Source organism: Oreochromis niloticus, linkage group LG3 (assembly GCF_001858045.2).
Source record: "Oreochromis niloticus isolate F11D_XX linkage group LG3, O_niloticus_UMD_NMBU, whole genome shotgun sequence".
In the NCBI taxonomy this organism is placed as follows: domain Eukaryota; kingdom Metazoa; phylum Chordata; class Actinopteri; order Cichliformes; family Cichlidae; genus Oreochromis; species Oreochromis niloticus.
Genome location: NC_031967.2, coordinates 58,781,494 through 58,804,639, shown reverse-complemented (window position 1 = coordinate 58,804,639; position 23,146 = coordinate 58,781,494). Strand labels below are relative to the sequence as shown.

General features: G+C 41.3%; 1 protein-coding gene and 1 long non-coding RNA gene across 2 annotated transcripts in view; one reads left to right on the top strand and one right to left on the bottom strand.

Annotated features, from left to right (window-relative positions):
* Positions 1 to 2,116: 2,116 nt before the first annotated feature.
* Positions 2,117 to 2,587, bottom strand: LOC112846293 (uncharacterized). The gene is made up of 2 exons (XR_003219197.1): positions 2,485 to 2,587; positions 2,117 to 2,264 (listed from the first exon to the last, which is right to left on the bottom strand). It is a non-coding gene; the product is annotated as an uncharacterized LOC112846293 (long non-coding RNA).
* Positions 2,588 to 4,139: 1,552 nt separating this feature from the next.
* Positions 4,140 to 23,146, top strand: part of LOC102080179 (muscle M-line assembly protein unc-89) — a 156,244-nt gene continuing 137,237 nt past the window's right edge. The window contains exons 1-7 of the mRNA XM_025905173.1: positions 4,140 to 4,293; positions 8,588 to 8,932; positions 9,043 to 9,162; positions 14,466 to 14,804; positions 14,998 to 15,330; positions 20,650 to 20,931; positions 22,433 to 22,765. Coding sequence (XP_025760958.1) covers positions 4,263 to 4,293; positions 8,588 to 8,932; positions 9,043 to 9,162; positions 14,466 to 14,804; positions 14,998 to 15,330; positions 20,650 to 20,931; positions 22,433 to 22,765 — 1,783 coding nt within the window. The 5' untranslated portion in view covers positions 4,140 to 4,262. The remainder of the gene's footprint in view (positions 4,294 to 8,587; positions 8,933 to 9,042; positions 9,163 to 14,465; positions 14,805 to 14,997; positions 15,331 to 20,649; positions 20,932 to 22,432; positions 22,766 to 23,146) is intronic.

The following is a 23,146-nucleotide window of genomic DNA, read 5'->3' as shown; positions in this document are numbered from 1 at the left end:
TCCTTGTCGTTTCTATTTCTGACTTTATGTCCTCTACAAGAGTTTCTGTTTTTTTTTTGCTGGTTCTTCAAATGTTCAATAAAAACATGTATGCTAATTCATAACGAAGAAAGCTTTGTAACTATCCCCACTAGTGAAGACTGTCATTTCCAAAACACTGCCCCCCATCACTCTGAAACCCTGCGAATGTGTTTGTGTGTTTCTTTGTTCAGCAGCGCTCCACTCCTCCTCTCCTGTACATGTGAACTGCAGTGACGTCACCATCACACAGAGAGACAATAGGAGAGGTACGCTGCGTGTGCTCTCAGCAGCATAACACACACACAGTTTCTCAGGTAAATGATTCTGTGTGTGTGTGTGTGTGTGTTTTCCAGCTAAAAGTCCTGATGATCCAGATGTTATCTACTCTGATGTGAGGACTCACACTTCAGGTACAGATGATGATGACGATGGTTCAGTGTAGTGATGAAGGACACACACCTTCTTTAGTCTGATTAACTTTCACATTGGGAGCTGCTGAGAAGGTTAATCTCTCTTTGATGTTTTGTTCTGTAGAAACTGATATTTTTTATTATCTCTGAACACAGATGTGTTCTTTTTAAATTCAGTGATAGCACAGTTAGTGTGACTTCGTTCATCCTTCCAGCACAAACTCAGAGTAAAAGTCTTTAACAGAGATGATGGTTCAGAGTCAGTTTGGAGATACTGAGCTGGACTCAAACTGTGAGTCAGAACTGAAGCTGCAGCATCATTCATTCATTTTTCTGTCTTTAGGCCCTGATGATGTTGTTTACCGTGAGGTGATCTTCAGAAGGTAGAGGAAAGCTGGTGAGACAACAGGTAACCATAACAACACACCTGAAAGTGAATTTATTTACCAAATGTGAAAAAAATGTCAAGTCAAAATCGAGTCAAAAATGACTCCAAGGTTCCTCACAGCATTACTGGAGGCCAAGGTAATGCCATCCACAGTAAGAATCTGCTTAGATACCATATTTCTAAGATTTTCAGGGCCGAGTACAATAACCTCAGTTTGATCTGAATTAAGAAGCAGAAAGTTAGCAGCCATCCAGGTCTTTATGTCTTTAAGACATTCCTCCAGAGTCCTGCATTCCTAGAGGACTCTCCATTTACATGAACAAATTGGAGTCTATTAGATAGATATGATCCAAACCACTGCAGCACAGTACCTGTAATACCTACAGCATGTTCTAATCGCTCTAATAGGATATTATGGTCAACAGTATCGAACGCTGCACTGAGGTCTAGCAGGACAAGCACAGAGATGAGTCCACTGTCAGAGGCCATAAGAAGATCATTTGTAACCTTCACTAAAGCTGTTTCTGTGCTGTGATGAGCTCTGAAACCTGACTGAAACTCTTCAAATAAGCCATTCCTCTGCAGATGATCTGTTAGCTGTTTGACAACTACTCTTTCAAGGATGTTTGATATGAAAGGAAGGTTGGAGATTGGCCTATAATTAGCTAAGACAGCTGGGTCTAGAGATGGCTTTTTAAGTAAAGGTTTAACTACAGCCAGCTTGAAGGCCTGTGGTACATAGCCGATTATTAGAGATAGGTTGATCATATTTAAGATTGAAGAATTAATTAATGGCAGGACTTCTTTGAGCAGTCTTGTAGGAATGGGGTCTAATTATAAGAAGAAAGCAGTAAAACAACATATATACCTGGAAATGAAGTGTTTCATTTATCATAAGAACTCTAAAAGCCCACATTATGTTTTCTCAATGAGGCTGTAGGAGCGCTAGAGAAATAACTAAACTGACTAATATTAAACATAGTGGTGCTCTATCCACACACACACACACACACACACACACACAGGACATATCTAATACTTTAAACTGTATCTGTGTGTTCCAGAGCAGTCAGCTGATCCAGGTGTTGCGCATTGATTGAGAGCAGGTAACATTTCCATACAGGTGTGTTAACAAAGGTCAGAGGTGAACAGCTGAGAGCTGACATCAGTGATGTTTGTGTCTGAACAGGAAGCTGAGGACACACTCGGTCTGATGGCTGACCTTCATCCTTCACTCTGCTCCTCTTCTTCTCTTTGTGTCTCCTGAAACTCAGTTATTTGATTGTTTATCATGAACAATAATTCAGTTACACACTGACAGTCAGTGACGGCTCCTCTCCTCAGCTTTCCTGCTGCCATCAGATGCTTGTTGTTGGAAATCTCACTCCTCATGCACTGGTATGATCAGCACTTGGTGACAGTAGGAAGGAAGAACTCCCTTTAACCTGAAGAATGTTTTACTTTTAACATCTTTCTGTATGATTGTCAGTGTTTTATGTTACTGCATGATTGCTTTTCTTTAATCTTTAAAGTCTCATGTATTGAATAAAATCCCCGAAACCCATAAAACAAAAACATGTCTGAATATTTATCAGTCTCATAATTAAACACAACACCTGTGAATGCAGATGTAGAACCTGGAGCTACCTTTAACAGTTTACTTACAAAGAGAACAGGTGGTCCCACACTGAGTGGGAAAGGTGTGGGTGGAGATGTGGACAGAGTGGGCAGGTGAGTTCTCCCAGAGTGACTCCAACATGTTATCCTGAAGGAGCTGTGAGTGACTGGCTGAGGAGGTCAGAGGAGGAGACAACATGCAGAGGTCCAAACCAAACAAGCAAACAGAGAGAGCAGAGACTCAACGTTTATCCTGCTAAAGCTTTCAAACTGCTGGAGGATGAACAGGTGGACAGCTGATGGGGGAGACCAGGTGTGTCAGCAGGAAGTAAACCTGCCACCTTTGATACAGGAGCTAATATGTCACCTGTCACTGGGCTCTTTATCATGGGCCACTTTTCAATCCACAGCTCTGCAGCGTCTCCATGTCCCACCTGGGGGGTCACAACCCACAGTCTGAGAACCCAAACAGACAGAAAGCAGTGAATCAGACTCGTGTCAACGTTTACAGCAGAAACAAACATGTTTGCAGCCTGATACACAAACTGTTCGGTGTCTCTTCATAACGCTTGTTTTTATATTAAAGATTGCATTATTAGGGGCGTGGCCTTTCTGACTGACAGGTGGATGGTGACACAGGTGGCTGTAGCTGCTAGCTTCACCTGAACTGGACCTCTGGGCTGTGTTTGTGCTTTTGGAGCATTTTTAATTTGACCAATAACATGGCTTCAGTGAGGTTACTATAGTAACAGAGCGTGCATGAGGGCGGGGCTCCCTCACAGCTGTCAGCATATATAAAGTCAGTCTTTGGAGTAGTAATTAAAGTATTTTATTGTGCATGTGTTTAATGATGTAACCTCATTAATCATTATTAGTTAATAAATTACAACCCTGACATAAGCTCTGATTTCTATTCTAATATCTGTAGGTAGTGCATATCATGTTATGTGTATTTATAAGAGTATCTATACAGAGACGTACTGTAAATACCATACAGTATATTCTTCTCTGGACCACTCTGTCTTTATTTTTCATGGAGACACCAGGACAAAGTCATCATTTGTGTTCAAACCTGGGAATAAACGTGATTCTGTTCCTGGCATGTCTCTATTTGCCAGATGTGCACAGATGTGCGTTTCATGCCTTTTATTGGCTTTTAAATTGTGCGTCACTGTTACCTATATTATTTGGGTGAGAGCACAGAGAGAGAGAGGAGCACAGAGAGTGGGAGAAAGTAAGAGAGGATTACATGAATACAAGAACTATGACCTGTTAACTTGTGTCCAGGTGTGTGCAGTGTCAGTCTGCTGGTCCAGGGTCTGTACTGAGTCATGCTGCTGTAAGTGCTTGATGCTGGGCTGTCTCTCTGTGCAGAGGCAGAAACAACGTTTTGCACATTTTTCATCTTTTCTGCTTTGCTGCAAATCGTTCTTTAACTTTGTTGTAAAAATAATCACAACTGAGCCTTTGACCAAGTTTCATAATTACAGGCTCTGCCCTGAAACACCACATTAAATAAACATCTGTAATTATTGATTCTGGCTTATTCTTGGATATCCAGTTAATTATGTTGCTATAGAAACAAACACTATAGTGTGACATGAGTGAGTTCAGCTCCAAGCAGACACTAAAATGATTTATATACTTTCTTCAATTTTAAATTGGAATCCACTGCGTGCATGATTGGAGCTGATTCCTCCTAAAGCTTAGATCCTGGAGCCCTGCTGTGAAAGTGAAAGTAAACTGGTGATTGTGCGTCTTTCTCTGTGTGTGTCTGCAGTCTGTCTGAGGATCAGATTTAACGGGACTTTGACTGCAGGAGGAAGATGCAGTTGATGCTGCTGCTCCTCTTACTCGGTAAGAAAGACGCTCTGATTCTCTGCATGCACACACACTGACGTCTGCTCTCTGTGTCCTGATCAAACCTCTGCGTTTGTTCTAACGAGGCTACACACGAGAACCAGTAAGCTATCAGAGACAAAATTAGCTCACATTTTAGCTCCTCACTGCTCCCATGCTATCCTCACATCTCCACTTGCTGTGAATGCTTGAATGCCTTAGCTCATCCTGAAATCATACACTCCCACTATCGTTGTACTGAGTGCCATTGACGTAAATAAATGATTGTTAAAAGCCCGATGCTGTGGCTGTGTCTGTTGCCGGGCTCACACTGTGCGATTTTTGGCCCATTTTGAGCCGATTTTTGAGTCGTGCGACCGTTTTGGCGATCAGCCCGATTTTGGCCTTCATCGTGCGTCGTGCATCGTGTAGTGTACGTGGGGTAACGAGAAGCGATTAACACCTCATGACCAGCTCCCGATCATCAATCGCTTGGTCAAATCCTCGCGACCGTCGTGAGGCTGTCACCGCAGCTTCTCACACTGCGCACGCGCAAACACAAATGTCAGCAAAAAATACGGCGCAGCACGGCTGTGCAGCGTGTGATCTGGACACAAGCGATGGAGTCACAACTTGTACAACTATGGCAAGCTCACCCGAGCCTTTTCGATGTGGCCTCACAAAATTATCACGACCACAACAACCGTGAAAATAGTTGGATCTACATTGCTGCTCAATCACAGCTGCCTGATCAATGTTTTTCATTAACAATTTAGCAAAGTTGATGGTGGTGGTGTGTGTGTCTGTGTGAGTGAAAGACACAGAGGGAGAGCGAGCGACAGAATTTCTGTTATAACCTTCATTTTTATGGACGCACAGTGTGAGCCCGGCATTAGGCGTGGGAAGTCGCGGGACACCCCATTCTTGTTGCGGTCCTCCTGAGCCGGGTCACAACACATGTGATAGCTGTTTGAAGCACTGTTACATATCACACTTTATTTATTATAATTCAGTTTTATTTATTTATCACATCACACCAACAGTCGCTGCAAGGCTCTTTATACTGTTATTAGACCCTATGATAATACAGAGGGCGGGGCATCTGCAATGCCTGGTGGGGGGGAGGGAGGAAGACAGGACAAAGACAGGCTGTGGAAGAAAGACAGACATTATTGGTAAGTAATGATTAGATACAGAGAGGTGTACAAACACAGAGTGAGAGAAGAAGAAACACTCATCATGGGAATCCCCCAGCAGGGACGTCCTGAACTGACTTTAGTTAAGAAAGAAAAATCTCAGCCTGTGTTTGTGATCAGAGATGATATTGATGTACATCATCCTTCAGTGTCCTTTCATGTCAACACTGAGCACAGAATTTAAAGTGCTGTAACTACATGTGGAAACATAATTTGTTGTTACTGTCAGTGACATCAGAGCTTATCATGATGGAGCGCAGTGATGCAACTACAGCACAGCTGATGGTCTGCAGGAGCAGAGAGAGTTTAACCACCCTGTGTCTTCACCTCTGAAGGAAACATGAATCCAAACAGTGTTCCTTCATGTTCTGTACAGACTGTGCTGGATCAGGTTCTACAATAAACACAGTTTCTTTAGTTCACAAAGAAAAGTTATCCAGGATCAACGTGCAGTGGTGACAGTGGTTCCTGAGATTAGGGACAGAAGAGGTTCTAATTTTCTAAAAAAAATATTTTTTGATTTTTCAAAAACATATTTACATATTATTGTTACACAAAGTTCAGATTTTCTCACCATGTTTTGGTACAATCTCCCAGGTGTAACATGTTTTAATAATTTACATATTTGCTGGAGAAGTGTGTAAGCTCGACACATATAATCAGTTTGTAGTTCAGAAAATCTCCATATGTTGGTCATGGAGAAGATAATTCCGAACATTTGTCCATGAGATATTTGGTAGAATTCTGATGTTCATCCGGAATCAAAAGAGTAAGACTGAAACTCTGACAGATCTTTGGCTCACTGCAGAAACATGAAATGTCTGCGATGGATGATATTCCCCTGAGCTAATACTTGATGAATCTGTCTTGTTCCTGTAATAGATTTCAAGGGTTGCATGAGTATAGTGTTGTAAGACTGGAACTAGTCAGTGGTAACATAGTGTAGCTCGAGAATGTATGACAATCTGACATGAATATCTTTCAGGGCTTGATCCATGGCTGCTGCATCCTGGTGCTTCGACTCTAAAATTGTGCTGAACCCTGCCTTTTCATGTTTGGTGTAAAACATGCCTGTGTGAAGAGTTATCTGTGGTAAGCTTTGTCCATAATGACAGGATTGTACTTCTGAGATGAATTTACATTGCCAGGCCTCAGAGAAGTCAACATACACAATAATTGTTGTTTCATTGCAATTTCTTATCATGTTCCTGTACTCCCTGTTTTGATTTTGAACTAGGTGGAAATGGGTGGTTGTTTCACTTCTTGATTTGTCTTGGTAGACAACTATAAGCTCTGACAGAGTGGCAGTGTGTTTCTGAAGTTTGGTGTGACAATGAGCTCCATCTTCTGTTTGCTCTTTGATACGTTTCCACTGCTTCCACTCCACTTGTGTTGTCGCTTACTCTGGAGGAAGGCTTTAATATTTGTTTAGACGTATTGACAAGTACGCACTATGCAAGATTCATTAGCTGGAGAACAACACACAAGCTGGAATGACTCTTCAAGTTTGCTGGTTGAAACAGCTTTGAATGACTTTGATCTGACGCTCTAGGCCAGCGGTCCCCAAGCCCCGGGCCTCGGACCGGTACCGGTCCGTGAGTCGTTTGGTACCAGACCGCGAGAGTTGAGTCTCAGGTGTGAAATGTATGGTTTTCAAGGTTTTTATCGGTTTTCAGCGTTATTTTGTTATTGTTTTTATCGTTAACTTGGTTTTCCTGGGTCTTTTCACGTGTGTTATGAATAAACGGTAACGGTACCGGTACTAGTTTTATTTTGTTGTATTTATCCGCGACACCTTAAAGGCCGGTCCGTGAAAATATTGTCGGGCATAAACCGGTCCGTGGCGCAAAAAAGGTTGGGGACCGCTGCTCTAGGCGATGTGATGTAGAATGGACGCAATGCACAGAAGGATGAATAACTATGTTAAATGTTTGGGTTTTGCTCGCAATAAATGCATTGTGAAGGTTTTGCATAATCATTCTTTGACATTTGACTTTTCCTCTGGTGATGGTGTCTTGCTTATCTGTTGTTATTCAAGAATGGTTTTCAAAGAAACTGTGAACACTTGAAGAGATTGTCTGAAGGAAATTAAACTTTCTTTGCTTTGGTATGTTTTCTCTCAGTGTTTTGTAACTCATGCCAAACTTTCAATCCTTGTGCATCACGTGATATTTTTTGAGTATTCTGCCAGATAAAGACAACTTTGGTACATTATTGACTTAAATACTTCATGACAAGAGCTGTAATGTTAATTTTTACATGACTTTTAATATTTCTTTTAGTATTTAATATTTTCACACCTGCTTCTGGACAATAGACTTTTAAGGTGCTGGTAATGTATTGTACCATTTCAAATGAATATATATGTATAAATGGTATTTGTTGTATAAATATTGCCTTGGTTTGTCTTTTAGTCACTTGGGTTAACACTTTTATGTATATTTTTAGGCCCAAAATTGATGAATGTTTTGTCTCTTATCTCAAGATTCACTTGGTGAGTGTTCTAACTAGGTGTGCAGTCCATGCTGATTCCTTACTGCTGAACTGTTTAAAGAATTCAGAAACTCTTGAAAACTTGAATGTTTTGTTGGGTCACTTGTCTCTGCAGAAACTCACTAAAATGGTCAAACTGACTTAATATCAGGACTAAATGATAACTAGAGTCTTTATTTGGTGACAGCAAAGCATCTCAAAACTAACTGAAGTCCAAAATGAAACTCAGAAACCCCCAAAAGTCAAAAGCAAACACAGGCAGTGAAAGAGCAGAGATGATGTGACAGATTGATGTTATAGGATATACACAGGTCATAGATTAGTGATAAGAAACAGGTGGTCCTGTGTGATGACCTGCTCTCCTCTACTGTCGTTCACATGGATCTAACTGTCTCCTCTGAGTTCTCATGCTGTGTGTCCTTCAGGTCCTTTGCAGGTCCAGGTATTCACTGATAGCCTTCCTGTGTTTGTGGTCCTCTTCTCTTTACCTGATTAGTTGGACTGATCACCTGTGCACTGACCTCATCTTTACATTATAAAGACTTTGACCGTTGACCTGATCTCATTGTGCATTTACATCCGTATCACCAACTCACAGCACTGCTTCATGGTTCTCTCCTCAGCTTCCCAGCATGCCTCAGCAGTGGTGGTGTATGAGGGGGTGGAGTCTGTGCGTCTGCCCTGTCACGTACCAGCTGATGTTGCCCTTGAGTCCACAGCAGCAGTGTGGGACCGAGAGGACCTTAACATCCAAATAGTTCATGTGCGTCTGCGGAGCAGTGATGATTTTAAAGAACAAAGTATTCGTTACACCAACCGAACATCAATGAGAGCCGACGCTCTGCAGACTGGAGATCTCAGCCTCACTCTAAAGAACCCTACAGTCTCTGACAGTGGAACCTACAAATGCACTGTCCGAAAATATGGACGAGATCAGAGCAAGACTTATGTAGACCTCAAGGTCACAGGTCAGTGCCGCAGATAAAGGTTGAAGTTCAGAGAAGAAGTGAACTCTGATGTTAATTCATCAAAATCTGTTGCATGATGTTCAGGATGTTTGTGTTTGTGTTGATTACAGTACGTCCTCCTCCAGTCTGGCCCATAGTTCTCTTTGCTCTTCTGGTTCCTGTGGTTCTCCTGGCTGCTGCCTTTGGTGTCTTCATGTATCCCAGATATAAAATGTTGAAGATGAGAAAAGGTGAGTGTGTGACTGTTTGTGTTATTGGATCGATGAGTGAAACATCAGTGAGTGCCTCCCTCAGAATCAGCTTTAGTGTTTTAATGAGGTTTAAAAGTACACTCATTGGTGAAAGAAATGCCACAAATGCATTTTCCCTGCTGCTGTGCCTCTCCACACAGGCATGATTTTGTCTGTGTGGAGAGGCACAGCAGTTGCAGCGGTCCTTAAATGAAACTACAAATGAAACAACAGCTGTTGAATGATCCGTGAGGCTATTTTTGCTAATGCAGGCTATGACTTTTGGTGCTCATTACTTTTATACTTTTTAAAGTATTACGCTTTTTATGCATTTTTTGTCCCATTGAAATGAATGGAAAACTTCCAAAATTCTACTAAAACTTTTTGTTTTTCAGAGTTTCATGTAAATATTTCTGCGCTTAAGAGTAAAAAAATAATGGAATAAAATAAGTGCCCAGTTTTGAGCCATGTTGAATACTTCATGGGATTGCCAGGTGGTTCTGAGACACCAAACACTGAGCAGCATTTAAGCTTCATGTTTTCATAAAATCATCCACACAGAGTGTTATTTATTCTTTGATATTATTATTTGAAGAAAAACACCTCCCTAGACTGACCTTGCTGCATTAAAATGATCTAGCAATTCTTAGCCTTATCTAAGTCCAGGACATCCTGTTCAGTCTCCTGCCCAGAAAAATAACACCCTTACTCTAACACTACATGTGATTTGAATTATAATGTTGGAGTGCAGCTTAATATTTTTATTTATTCTTAAAACTCTTATATTGTTCAAAAGTCTTGAGCAACCTATAATTCCTCTGTATTTTGTGTAAGAGAGGCCAGACTTTCACCTAGTTTCTGTTTTTTTTAAAGTACTCTCTGGGTTTTATGAAAGTGTCGCAAAGTTGTTCGTTGGACATTAGCCTCTAGATTTGAAGACTACCATAAAAATGCGGTCCATACTACTATGTCAATTCCATAAATTGAAGGTTGTCATATTTTTTTATGCTGAAACCTTCAATTTGTTTCAAGGAGGAGAGTTCATGATCTCACAGTTTCCCCAAGATAAATAAGATGCTGGTATTTTGATGTGTGAGTTTTCATGAATGCAGCTCTGCACGTGAAAGTGTTTCTGACTCAGACAAGAATAAACTAAACTGTCAAGGGTGTGTGACAGAGCAGGTCTGGTGGACGGCCGTGCGGAAGGCAGTGGGGGCGAGGATACAGTTCAGGAGGCTGACCGCGAAGGCAGCAGCAGCAGCAGCAATGGAGTAGTTCAGAAGGCCGGCCACGAGGAAGGCAGCAACACAGCTCAGAAGGCGGAGGTCTCTGCACACCGACCCGCGACGGTGTGGATGTGTGAGACGAGCAGCATGTGGACATGCGGGCTGAGGAGGACGTGGACATGTGGGCGTGGAAGCCGCAGGACCAGACGAGGCAGGACCAGACAAGGGTGGCGTTGCAGGCGACAGCGTGGAAACCGCATGTGGTGGTGTTGCAGGCAATGGTGTGGGAGCCGCAGATGGTGGAGCAGGTGGTGGCACTGCAGGTGATGACCACAGCTGTCTTGATCACTGGAGCACAAAGAGTCAGAGGAGCAGGCTCAGAGAAAACAGTCTTTGTGAGGTTTCTGCTCTGAGTGAACAGAAGAAAAATTGCCTTTTCAGGCTAGCTGAGCTTCAGGACAACAGAGTCCCCTGGAGGAGCACCCTCCAGTACCCCACCCAGGGACTCCAAGAAGGCTGGGTACTCTGCACTGCCACTCAGTGCATAAGCGCTGATGGTCAGGACCTGTTACCCGACCTGGAGGCGCAGGGAACAAACCCTCTTGTCCACTGGGAGAAACCCAACGTACAGGCAGCAAGCCAAGGGGATACCAAGATACCCACACCAGACTAAGACAAAGTCCACACCCTCTCAAGGAGAGTGGTTCCAGAGCCCAAGCCGTGCCTTGAGGTGAACCCGACTTTATCTAGCCAGTACCTCTCAACCTCACGCACTAACTCATGGTCCTTCCCCACCAGAGAGGTGACATTCCATGTCCCTATTGCCAGTCTTGGTCGCCGGGGATCAGTCCGCCAGGGCCCAGTCCGCCAGGGCCTCCTGGCTGCCGCCCGGCACACAATGCATCCGACCCCTACGGTGCCTTCTGCGGGTGGTGGGCCTACAGGAAGATGGGCCCATGGCCCTTTTTCGGGCTGTACCCTGCTGGGCCCCATAGATTAAGTTCCAGCCACCAGACACTCACCCTCAGGCACCCTCCCCGAGCCTGGCTTCAGGGCGGGGCCTAGTAATCCTAGGTAATCCCGGTAAGGTCCCAGACAACATAGTCCCTGGGATCCCTGGGACACACAAACCCCTCCACCACGATGAGGTAGCGATTCACAGAGGGGTAAAACCCAAAAATGATTGTCAAAAAGATACAGAACTCTTTCTAAAACAGATCAATCAATATCCTGTTCTATTGCAAAATGGGAAGCAGACTTATCAGTCAGCTTAGACCAAAACTTCTGGTCTTAGGTATTGTCATGGTCTGCGTGGCAGATATGGGGATGTGGGGAATGAGGACCCAAACGCAGGAGTCTTTATGATGAACAGTGACCTTAGGTCCCTCAGACCCAGGCCCCTGACAGGTATGCTTAAAAACCTTTCAATTGATTAGAAATCCCAGACTGCAATTAATACAATACAAAATACTACATGGAGACAATTATATCCATGCTCTTTGGTTCTGTCCACCAGTTCAAGTCTGTCATGGCTTCTGTCAAAATACATAGTTTTTTTCATGTGCAAATGTGAAAAATGTGCTACAGCACAAAATACTCACATTCAGGCCACTTCTGATTGAATGCTACTGTGCAAAATCATTTTTGTTTTAAAAAATAAAATAAAAACAGTGCAAATCAAGCACATCTGCTTCTGGTTTTGGTCGTTAGGGTCTTAGGGTGTAGCATTTATTCTGTGGTCTTGGAGAGCTGAATCATGGTTGTCCAACTCTAGATGCTGGCTTGTTAACTTGGTTCAGACACAGCCAGGTGGAAACCTTTTGAGAGCCATCGGTTTCTGGTCCAGTAGGTTGACACATTTCTTGTCAAACCATTTCATTGCAATCAGACCTTCATCATTAATAACAGGCTCCATGGCCCTTCTTCATCAGGTCTTTGTCTGCCATCAGGGGAGCTCCACTGGTGCAGTTTGGTCATACAGTACCAATGCACCTGACACCCAAGGAGGTGTGCAGGTTCTGGACCAAGCTGAAACTGGTGAAGAGCTGAAGTTCTTTTATGGGTTTACATACTGTTTTGTTTTTTTACAACATTGGCCCCTAGAGGTAGCTTCTGTTCCTTTTCACTGAGGGGAGCATTGAAGAATGTAGATCGCCCTTGATTCAGCAGCAAGTCGTGGATGATGCCAGATGAACTTGCTTGTCAGAACAATTTAAAGCCCCACTCATCTGGTTTGTTGGCAATATATTGGTGGTGAGTGCCAGCACTTGTGGCTTCACATGAAACCATGACCTCAAACACACTGTGGGTGAAGGTGGATGGTATCATGCCCCAAAATGTATTTTGTAACGTATTCCGTTACGTTACTCAATGAGAGTAACATATTCTGAATACTTTGGATTACTTAATACATTATCATGCTTTTTTACAACTACATGAATGTACTATTGCTGTGTGATTTATTACTTTTACTGAAGGTAACTCTCCATACCAATACCAACTAGATTTTAAATCTTAATATAAAATGAGTAACAGTAGGGTGGACATTAGGTAAGGCTGCACTTTTTGCAGTGATCTCGTGTAGAAAACTATTCCGCACGTTTATAAAACAGGTCCGTGGCTCAGAACTGTAAAGACATAAAACAGTAAAGGGACCTCTGGCTCATACGTCGGGTTCGTGTCGGGCTCGTAGCTGAAAACTAGCTTTACTTTGTTGTCTGGGTCAACTTTGCTTGCGGGAGACAGAGAGAGGCGTTGAAAGGCTGCTCCAACGGAACTTATTGTTTCGGAGGAAAACACGAACACAGTGTACAGTTGAGTCTTAATAGCTTACTTACAGCTGGGCTCGTCAGGCACTCTTCTTGGCTGCAGTGGTTATTATTATATTTACATGCTTCCAGCTCCCGTTTTTGCTCGTACTTTTCCTTTTTCTCCCTCCCTCGCTCACAGACACATAACGAGTATGGTAGTCCATTCTCGCTGCAGCACGGACTACACTGCCATGAGGCTACATTCTTTATGGCTATGCCTGTAGCATTCTGCCTGTTACCTTCATATTAAATAACTTTTTAAATAAAAACTTTAAAAAATATTTCTTCACGTCATTATGTGGGCCGCAAGTAGAGGTGACATGGGCCGCAAGATTGAGACACAGGCATTAGAGCCTCTTAATGCGTGTTTTGTTTGGGTTTCCACCGGCGTGGTATTACCAAAAAATAGAGAGAGCATAGCCTAACATATGAAACAGGAAACACCGCCACGTAATCCCTTTATTTCAGCAAAGTAACTGTATTCTAAATATCACCTTTTGGAACGGTAACTGTAACGGGAATACAGTTACTCACATTTTGTATTTTAAATATGTAACGGCGGTACATGTATTCCGTTACTCCCCAACACTGTGTATAAATCAGCCCTGTGTTTTCTCTCGCTTGTTACTGGTCCGTCCGTGTTTCTCCATGCTGTTCTTCCTGCTGGTCATTTTTCATGTTACATTCACTCTCCCTCCCCTCATGTTCGGGTTTGTTGTTCAGTTCTTAGTTCGGTTTCTCGCCAGCCTCGCTTTTGCTTGTATGTCTCTCTCCTTCAAAAAGAGCTCACTTACATCTCAGCTAGGGCCTGCTTTTTGGGTCCTTCATTCATACCTTAACATGGCTGTGACAGTCGATCAGAAATTTTAGGCCATCAACTCTAAAAATGTCTTTTTAAAGTGAAACTTATGGATTTTTCTCATAAACGTCATGAGGAGCAGACAAGGACTTTGAGAACCAACATCTGATATGAGGATCTGTTGGTACATGAAGAGCTCAGAATGTTTCTTCAGTAACTGATGTATTTACAGAGCTCACAGTGTTTGATGGCATTCTTTACTCAGCTGAGGAGTTTTTGGTCCAGGTGTATCTGAGGTGTTAGAACAGCTGTGTTAAAGGAGCAGAAATACAGAAAAGGACCACAGAGAAGCAGAGAGCTCAGTGTGGACCTGAAAACAGGATGAAGCTACCAGTTAAAGAGCAGGGGAGATGATGGAGGATCAACCTCACTCACTGACATCTGTTTGTCTCATTGTTCTCTCCTCAGATTACCCAGTGGAAATGGTGGAGGTGGAACAAGAGGAGAAGTCTGTCCTGTTGCCCTTTAAAGTCACTGAAGAAGATGATATTTCTCAGGACGTCAAAGTGGAGTGGAAACGCCAAAACATGATAGTCCATGTGTATCAGAACAATGAACACCAGCATCTCTTACAGGACCAGGATTACAGAGACCGCACAGAGATGAATGAAGATCCTCACAGAACTAAAGACTTCAGTCTGAAACTGAAAGACCTTCAACTTAGTGACCATGGTGGCTACACCTGCACCGTCTACAACAAGGATGGATACATCCTGCTACAGAAAGTAGTGTTACTAAATATCACAGGTGAGAAAAGCAGTCTGACTGATTACCAGCAGAAAGCTGCACAGCTGTTTGTGCAGCCTCTCACATCAACACACAAGCCATTCAGCTCCAAGTCAGAGAAACACTGAAAACAGGAGCTGCTGGTTACACAGCAGAGGACATGATGGAGGATCAACCTCACTGATGTCTGTCTGTGTTCATGTTCTGCTGTCAGTTCTGCAGGTGGAGATGGTGGAGGTGACCCAGGGGGAAAAGTCTGTCCTGCTGCCCTTCAGAATCAAAGACGACCTGTCTTTGGATGTAACTCTGCTGTGGAGACATGAGAAAGTGACGGTCCACGCTTATCAGAGAGGCCAGAATCAGTCTGTCTTAATAGGGCAAGATTATGAAGGTCGCACAGAGATGAAGAAAGACCCACTGAACAATAAAGACTTCAGTCTGACCCTGAAAGACCTCCGCCTCACTGACAGGGGAGTCTACACCTGCACCGTCCACAACAAGGATGGACACATGCTGCTACAGAAAGCAGTGACTCTCAGTGTCAGAGGTGAGTGTTACAGCTGTTTGTCCACAGTAACTGAAAACCAGAGTGAGGAGCTGCTGGTTACACAGCAGAGGAGATGATGGAGGATCACACGAACTGCTGCTGTTTGTTAAACATACAAACAGAATCAAACATGGTGTAAGGACAGGTTTGGTATTTGGTGGTCAGCAGGTACAGTGCAGGTGTCCTGTTATATTATCAGATATTAAAGTTTATGGAACAATAACACTGTTGTAAAGCTTATAAACTCTCTTTGTTACTGATGCTCATCAGGGAAACACACAGACTCTGCAGCCTCCTACTCTCACTGCACTTCACTTTATACTGATATATATAACACCAAATCACAACAACAGTCACCTCGAGCTGGTCTCTATTGTCAGGTAGAGATAATAGAAATAATAGAAAGCTCTGAGGGATCCTCCATGAATAATGACACTGTCGATTGGTCACTACACACTGATCTCTAATCTGGAACATAACCAGCTCTAGAGCAGGTTAGGTCTACAGCATCTGTTACCATGGTGATTTATCCCAGTAAGACGTGAACACCTCCATCGTACAGAAATCCCAGAGTGGAGCCTGAAGTTACCTGGATAAGATCACATCCTGTTCATAGTACAGATCTCTGAGGGTTACACAGCAGAGCAGACTCACAGTTTGTGACACAGACACACAGAGACCGACTAAGTAAACCAAAGACACACTTTAAAAGTTCAAGTCCATCAGAAACACAAACACAATCCAAACCCTGCTGGAGGCAACACACACTGTTAGACTTTTCGTCTCCACTTTACGGTAACATACTGGCGTCAGTGTTGCCAGCGTCATACCGTGACGCCGTATTACTGTAGCTTACCGTTTTTTTGCTGTTGTGGTATAATACTCTTGGACAAATTATGGTAACGCACCGTAGCTTTTTTTTACGGTATCTCACTGGCGACAGTGACGCCAGTGAGATACCGTTATGTCGTTATGTCGTAAATTACGTCAACAAAGTAACATCATACTGTGATTAAGAAATTGGTATACTACCGTTTATTCACGGTATGTCACTGTAAGCCCGCTACAAGGTAATAAACTGCAATATATTTACCAGTAACTTACCGTTACGTAACTTAAAGCTTTGTCAGGAAACCTACTGTGTCTCAGATATATATAGTCCTCTATGAAAAAAGTTCTTGATTGATTTTGTCCACTTCTGCTTGTGGAATATTAAATGAAGACAGTTTGTCAGACAGTATTGCAAGAACATCGTGCATTGCACAGCTGCGAAGATCCTGAAATTCCTCTATGATGCTCTGTATAGTGCTGGTTGGTAAGAGCATTTTAGCCTGTATTTTTAAATTACACAAAGCCAACTGTCTTCTAATAGATTAACTGTGTCCTGTCCTTGTATTATGGCAAATTCCCCAATTTCTTGTTGCCTTGACTGCTGAACTGTCTACTTATGTTTTCGAGAAATACGGCTGGAAAATGATGTTCGGACACTGAAGTATTTAGAGCAATCTTCAAATGGACATAATACTTTTTTCCCGTCTTTGATGTGAAATCTGAGATGGGCACAGAGTTGTAAAGTTTTGTGCAGCATACCTACATCCAGGAACTTGACAGCTGAGGTCACCCGTGAACTCATAGAACTTCTCCTCAGTGGTCTCCCTTCTTGTTCGGTGATTCCTATGCATATGTGAATGAAAGGCAGAAAATGTTCTGAAAGTGGCAGGACAGTTCTCAGTTCCACAAGAAAGCCTATAGTTAGCTACATGTTTGTGGCTTTTAACATGCAAACTGAACAATATAAATTTGTGTGCACGGAAGCCGCAAAATTTACAAATACACATAGTTGCAAAAAGTTCAATGACCAATTACCTTTCCTAAATGACATATGCAATGCAATGCAAAAAAAATAAGAGTATTGTCAATAGGGACCAATTCCCAGTTTTTACATGATCAAAATTATTAACAAAAGGCTTCAATAAACAGAAAATGTGTGCTGACAAAAGACAAGAGAGCAGTGCATAAAAATGAAAACATATTTGAGCTCGACGCTTTAATGGGTTTAACATGACTTAGTCAGCACTCCGCACCGTACAGGTAGTACAAGCACACCTGAAAACACTGACCAGCTAACAGCTTTAAGCATTTGAGCGCAACCTCGGTAGTTCACCGATTCACAAACGTCCAACTTTCTATCAAGTCTCATAAATCCATCGGCAACTATTACCTAACTAGTCTTTTGAGTCTCCACATTCATAGATATTGATATTTGTCTTAGCATTTGAATGAAAATAACCTGGCTGGGTAGCTTAAAAGTCAAAACAAACAGTAATAAGAACGCATTTCTGACTTCTGTCGAATAAGTGAAAAAACACTTACCTTCAGACTGATTAGCTGGTGTCAATCCAACTTTAATGTTTCCCATGTCAGTCCGTTTTAGGGAAAAAGTGTTAAGTTTAGTTGTTTCATTTACTTTTGAGATACTCCCTCATGGACGAGAAATTTGGAGTCTAGCAGAGTTATCACGAATAGCATACGATCTTCAGATATAATCCAATCAACCGTGCATTTAACCTGACTGAACTCCATCCAGTTACCTCTGACTACTTCTAAGTTGCACATGTTAACGGTCTCATCATCACTCTGTGCTGCAGCGAGCTGGATCTGTGGCACAGTTGATGGCCATGTTGTTCTCCTGCTTTGCAGCTTTGTTTGAGTCTGAATTGTGTCTTAAACGTGCAAAACTAAGAAAAGCAGATCAATATTTTCTTCTTGTTGTTATTTAACGGTGGTTGGCAACCAGCGAAAGGAGAATTAACCACCTCGAGCAATATTTTCTATCCTCATTGTTGTTTTGAAAGTGAATACCCGACGTGTGCGCCATACGTCACGTTGTACGTCAGGTGAAGGTGTGGTGTCGGCTATTGCTCTCCCATTGAGATATGTAACAAGTGCTACACACACCTGTTGCATAAAAACGCTTTAAAAACGTAACAATCGCTTTAAAAACACAACCCAACGTGCTAAACATGAACAAACATAAACACCCGTGTTACATTATCATGTATATCCAGGACATCTCTTCTGAACCAAGACGAAGTGGTGCTACAAAGGAATTATTTCTTTAGGAGAGTGCATTTAATAGCAGTCTGGCCTGCCACAAAATGCACCGCTACAGTTTCTGCTTGTCCCAGAATTTATTAAATTTGAGAGTGAAGTTGTAGGACTGACGCTGGTTAGTGGTGTAGGTTTCACGGATGTGACACCTAAACTTGTGTAAAATGACCACAGCATATTCTTTTCAGTGAACTTTTGGTTAGTTCACTGTAGTTAGGCAGAGGTGTCTTAAAAAGTACCACCTTATACAAAACAAATGAAGGTCCAGTATAAGAAAGAATAAGAAGAGAAAAAAGGAACACCCTGCTAAATGAAGTCATTTGTAAACATTACTCTAAATGTAACCATTAGTTTTTGTTGCTGGCCATACAAAAAATAAGTATACTTCAAGTATATTTCTCAAGTATACCTTACCTAGTACGTATAGTAATAATGCTTCTTGGGACTACATTGGCCCCGTTTTAGTACATAAAAGTATTCTTGAAATGAACTTTTAGATGTACTTTTTGTTCACCATAAATGTACTAGAATAATGTCCTTTACAGTCTATAAGAGTATAATTAAAATATACTGTACTCCAAAACAATACCTTACAAAACCTTACAAGTGTACTATTAATTTACTTTGTAGTTTATATTTGAGTTACTTCTGATTGAAAAACAATAATTAAAATGCAATTGAAACTTATTTTTCACATGTAACAAAACTCTTCATTCCGAGAACTACACTCACAGTTCAAGTACCAGAATTATATTGTAAACAGGTGAGAAAGTGTTTTGAGAGTTGAGGTTTATTATCTATTGACCCTTTTCACTCACGGTTTGAACAATTTCCTTTTTTAAATTAATGATTTGCCCCACTTACTCTGTTCAAAAGGTAAAAGACATTACACAAGAATTTTTGACAGATTCTTGTTTTAAAACATCAATCATTTGTTTCATTGTTGTTTTAATTTCACAGTTAAAGCACTGCAATGCATGCTGTGTATTTACTTGTACTTCTTAGTAAACCTCAGGTATACATCAAATAAACTACAAACTACATAGTATATTACTAGCACTACTATACTACAAGTATAGACTAAATATACTTATACTTTTCTGTATACTTCTAACTGTACTTAAAGTATGCTTAAATGTAATTTGGTCTAAAAAATCAAGAAAATACATACAAAGTGAACTAAAGGTAAACTTGCTTGTTTTCTAGTTTTTAAAGTATACTTATACTTAAATATTCTTTTTTGTAAGAGTGAGACTGGTTGTTTGATACAAAGTGGACTGTAATAATGTTTCACATTGTTTGAATAAACAAATACATTTATTAATATATGAGGTTCAATTCAAGAAATTCCATTTGAGTGTGGCTGCAACTTACTCCTTAAGTTAAAAATGATGCTGTATATTGTAGTTTACATGTGATGCTACTCTCACAGTGAATTGCATTTTATAGTAATACACTCTGAATGAGGATTTAAGTAATTACTCTGAGATCTACAGTAGAAAACAACAGAAATCCAGATGGTGTAATAGTATAATCTCAGTAACATCACCAATTGTTACATTTGCTGTATTTTACAGCTGTTTCCATGAGTACGGTGAGTTACCGTAAAAATAATGTAATCTCATGGAATTTTTCCACAATTACATGCAAATTACAGTACTAAACTGCAAACATCCTTTAGAGTTTTTTACTGTTGATTTTGCAGTACTAAGCTATGGAAATTACTGCAAAGGCTAACAGTGTAGAGGAGGCAACACAGCACAATAAACACACACAAGGACCATTAAAGGAAGTGGACACAGCTGAAGGTCATGATACAGGGAACTCAGAGTAGAACTATCAAAATAAAACACCACAAAACTGATTAAAAAAAACTCGTCACAGCAAGAACAAAGATTTCAGAGGTTATAACAAACACAGAAATCTAAAAATTAATACTTACTTACTTCATAATAACCTTAATAGCTGTAAAAAGAAACTCAAGAATCCCCACAAACCTCAGGGACCATGAAGGAAGCTAAACCTAAATCTAAAAATACAAGTAAACATTTTAGGTAAGTAAAATCAGTCACTGAAATTAAACTTAATAAAAAGGTCAAAAACTAAATAAAACCTCTGAAAATATAAAAATATACTAACTGTAGAAGAAAGAGGAAGGAGGATCACCTTCACTGACATCTGTCTGTCTGTCTCATGTTCTCCTCTCAGTTCCTGAGGTTCAGATGGTGGAAACAGTTAAAGGGGTTCAGTCTGTCCTGCTGCCATTTACAACTGATATCAAGCTTCAGGACGTCACAGTGGAGTGGAAACATGAAGACAGGAAAGTTCCACAAGGACGAGCAGAGATGAAGAAAGACCCACTGACAACTGGAGACCTCAGTCTAACCCTGAAAGACCTCCACCTCACTGACAGTGGAGTCTACACCTGCACCGTCTACAACAAGGATGGACACATGCTGCTACGGAAATCAGTGATTCTCAGTGTCAGAGGTGAGAGTAACATCTGTTTGTCCACATTACAAATCCTCAATGAAAAAGATCCAATCAAACAGCCTGTGATGCATCATGGGAATGTGACATATGTAGAATCAGTGCAGGTTTGCTGTATGTGAGTTAAGCCGTACAGTGCAGGAGAGAGAGGGTGGCTCCTGCCTCTGTTTTACAGTCCATGATTGTATAGAAGCTGTTCCAGAGTCAGCTCATGTTCACATATTTATGACGTCTTACACTGGAAAGTCTGCTGTTGATCTCAGTAAATGAACGGGGTTTCCTCATTCCCTGTACACAGACTGGCAGATGTTGATATAAGGAGATGACGTGGTGCTCTGTAGGAAAACAGAACAAGTCCACCATCAGAGCAGACTGTTTTCTCAGTTTGATATGTAGGACTGTGTCACAGTCTAATGTTTATTAATTCCAATATATTTTAAATTGATAGCTCTTTGTGCTCTTTCAGTTTGAGCTTGTTTTATATTTAATGTTGAAGTTATGGCACAAATAACCAGAGAGCTCTAAATGAAGAGAGGATTTGAATCTTTGTTAGGCTGTTTTAGAGGAAAGTCAAATAGGGGAACATATAACGTCTACAAGAAAATTGAAAACCATAACTAGCGGAACATGGAACTTGGAAATACACTGGGCTGAAAGAAATAGAAGAAATACAGCAGAAGTACATGAAGAAAACTCACTGAGAAGTAGAGTTGATGTTTTGACCAGGACTGAGAGAAATCAGCACTATATATACACACAGAGAAGGGTAATCAGGGGAGTAGAGACAGTTGGGAAAATGAGACACAGATGTAAAAGAACAGATAATAAGATGAGGGAAGTAAAACTCACAGTAAAGAGCAAGGGATGAATAACTATCCAATAAAGCAGGAAGTGAGAAGTGAGAACTAAACATGGAAATGCAGACACACAAAAAATGGAACAAGAAACACTGAGAGAAAAACTAAACTCTAATACAACCCAGAACTAAGAAGTAGACTAAAAACACTTAAGAAAAGTACAATTATAAAACATAAACACTAAAAACACACAAATGAAGAACCAAACAGAATATTTAAATAAAAACTTTACAAACGACATGACTGCTAAAAGACTTAAAAACCCTAGGTCAAACAGCTCAAGGCCATGACAAAGATAGACTAACAATCACAAAATTAGGGAAGCATTTCCAACTAATGAAGAAGCCAAAATTTTTACTGGCTCATGTAATGAGAGAGAAGAGTCTGATGGTGCACAACATTGTGGGCATGAGGACTTTGAAGATCCATCTTCTAGTAGCTCATCGGTCCCCAAATCTTATACTGAGTCCTTTAACCGGTACAAGATTTGGATCTATCAAAGGAAGTGTCTGATTTTGTGGGTCTGGCCTCAGTCAGAAAATCTCCTGGCTCCAGGAAGTTCAGACCTGACGTCTCTACAATGAGTCATCTAGATGTAAAGGATGTTGTCTCTCTGACTATGTTCTCCTCTGTTTTCTCTTTAGAGTACCAGCTGGAGATGGTGGAGGTGACACAGGGGAAGGAGTTTGTCCTGCTGCCCTTTAAAATCAAAGAAGGCTTCACCCAGGATGTCAAAGTGGAGTGGAAACACAAAAACAAGATGGTCCATGAGTATCAGATTGGTAAAGACCAGTGTCACTTAAAGGACCAAGATCAGAAACAGCGCACTGAGATGAAGAAAGACCCACTGAACACTAAAGACCTCAGTCTGACCCTGAAAGACCTCCACCTCACTGACAGTGGAGTCTACACCTGCACCGTCTACAACAAGGATGGACACATGCTGATACAGAAATCAGTGACTCTCAGTGTCAGAGGTGAATGTTACAGCTGTTTGTCCACCGTCCAAAATAGGTATAGATTTATAAGTAACAAAACAGAATTTAGAGACTAAAACTAAGAGTTCACGTAATAAAAGTTAAACAAAAACTAAACATTTACACACAATCAAAACAAAAGTGAAAGGAGCAAACCCACTCTGGAAACTGACAGAAACTAAACTGAATTCAAAAGAAAAGGCCAACACTAAATAAAAACAATGAAAGTATCAAACTATAATAACTGTAGATGATGGAGGATCACCTTCACTGACATCTGTCTGTCTGTCTCATATTCTCCTCTCAGTTCCTGAGGTTCAGATGGTGGAAACAGTTAAAGGGGTTCAGTCTGTCCTGCTGCCATTTACAACTGATATCAAG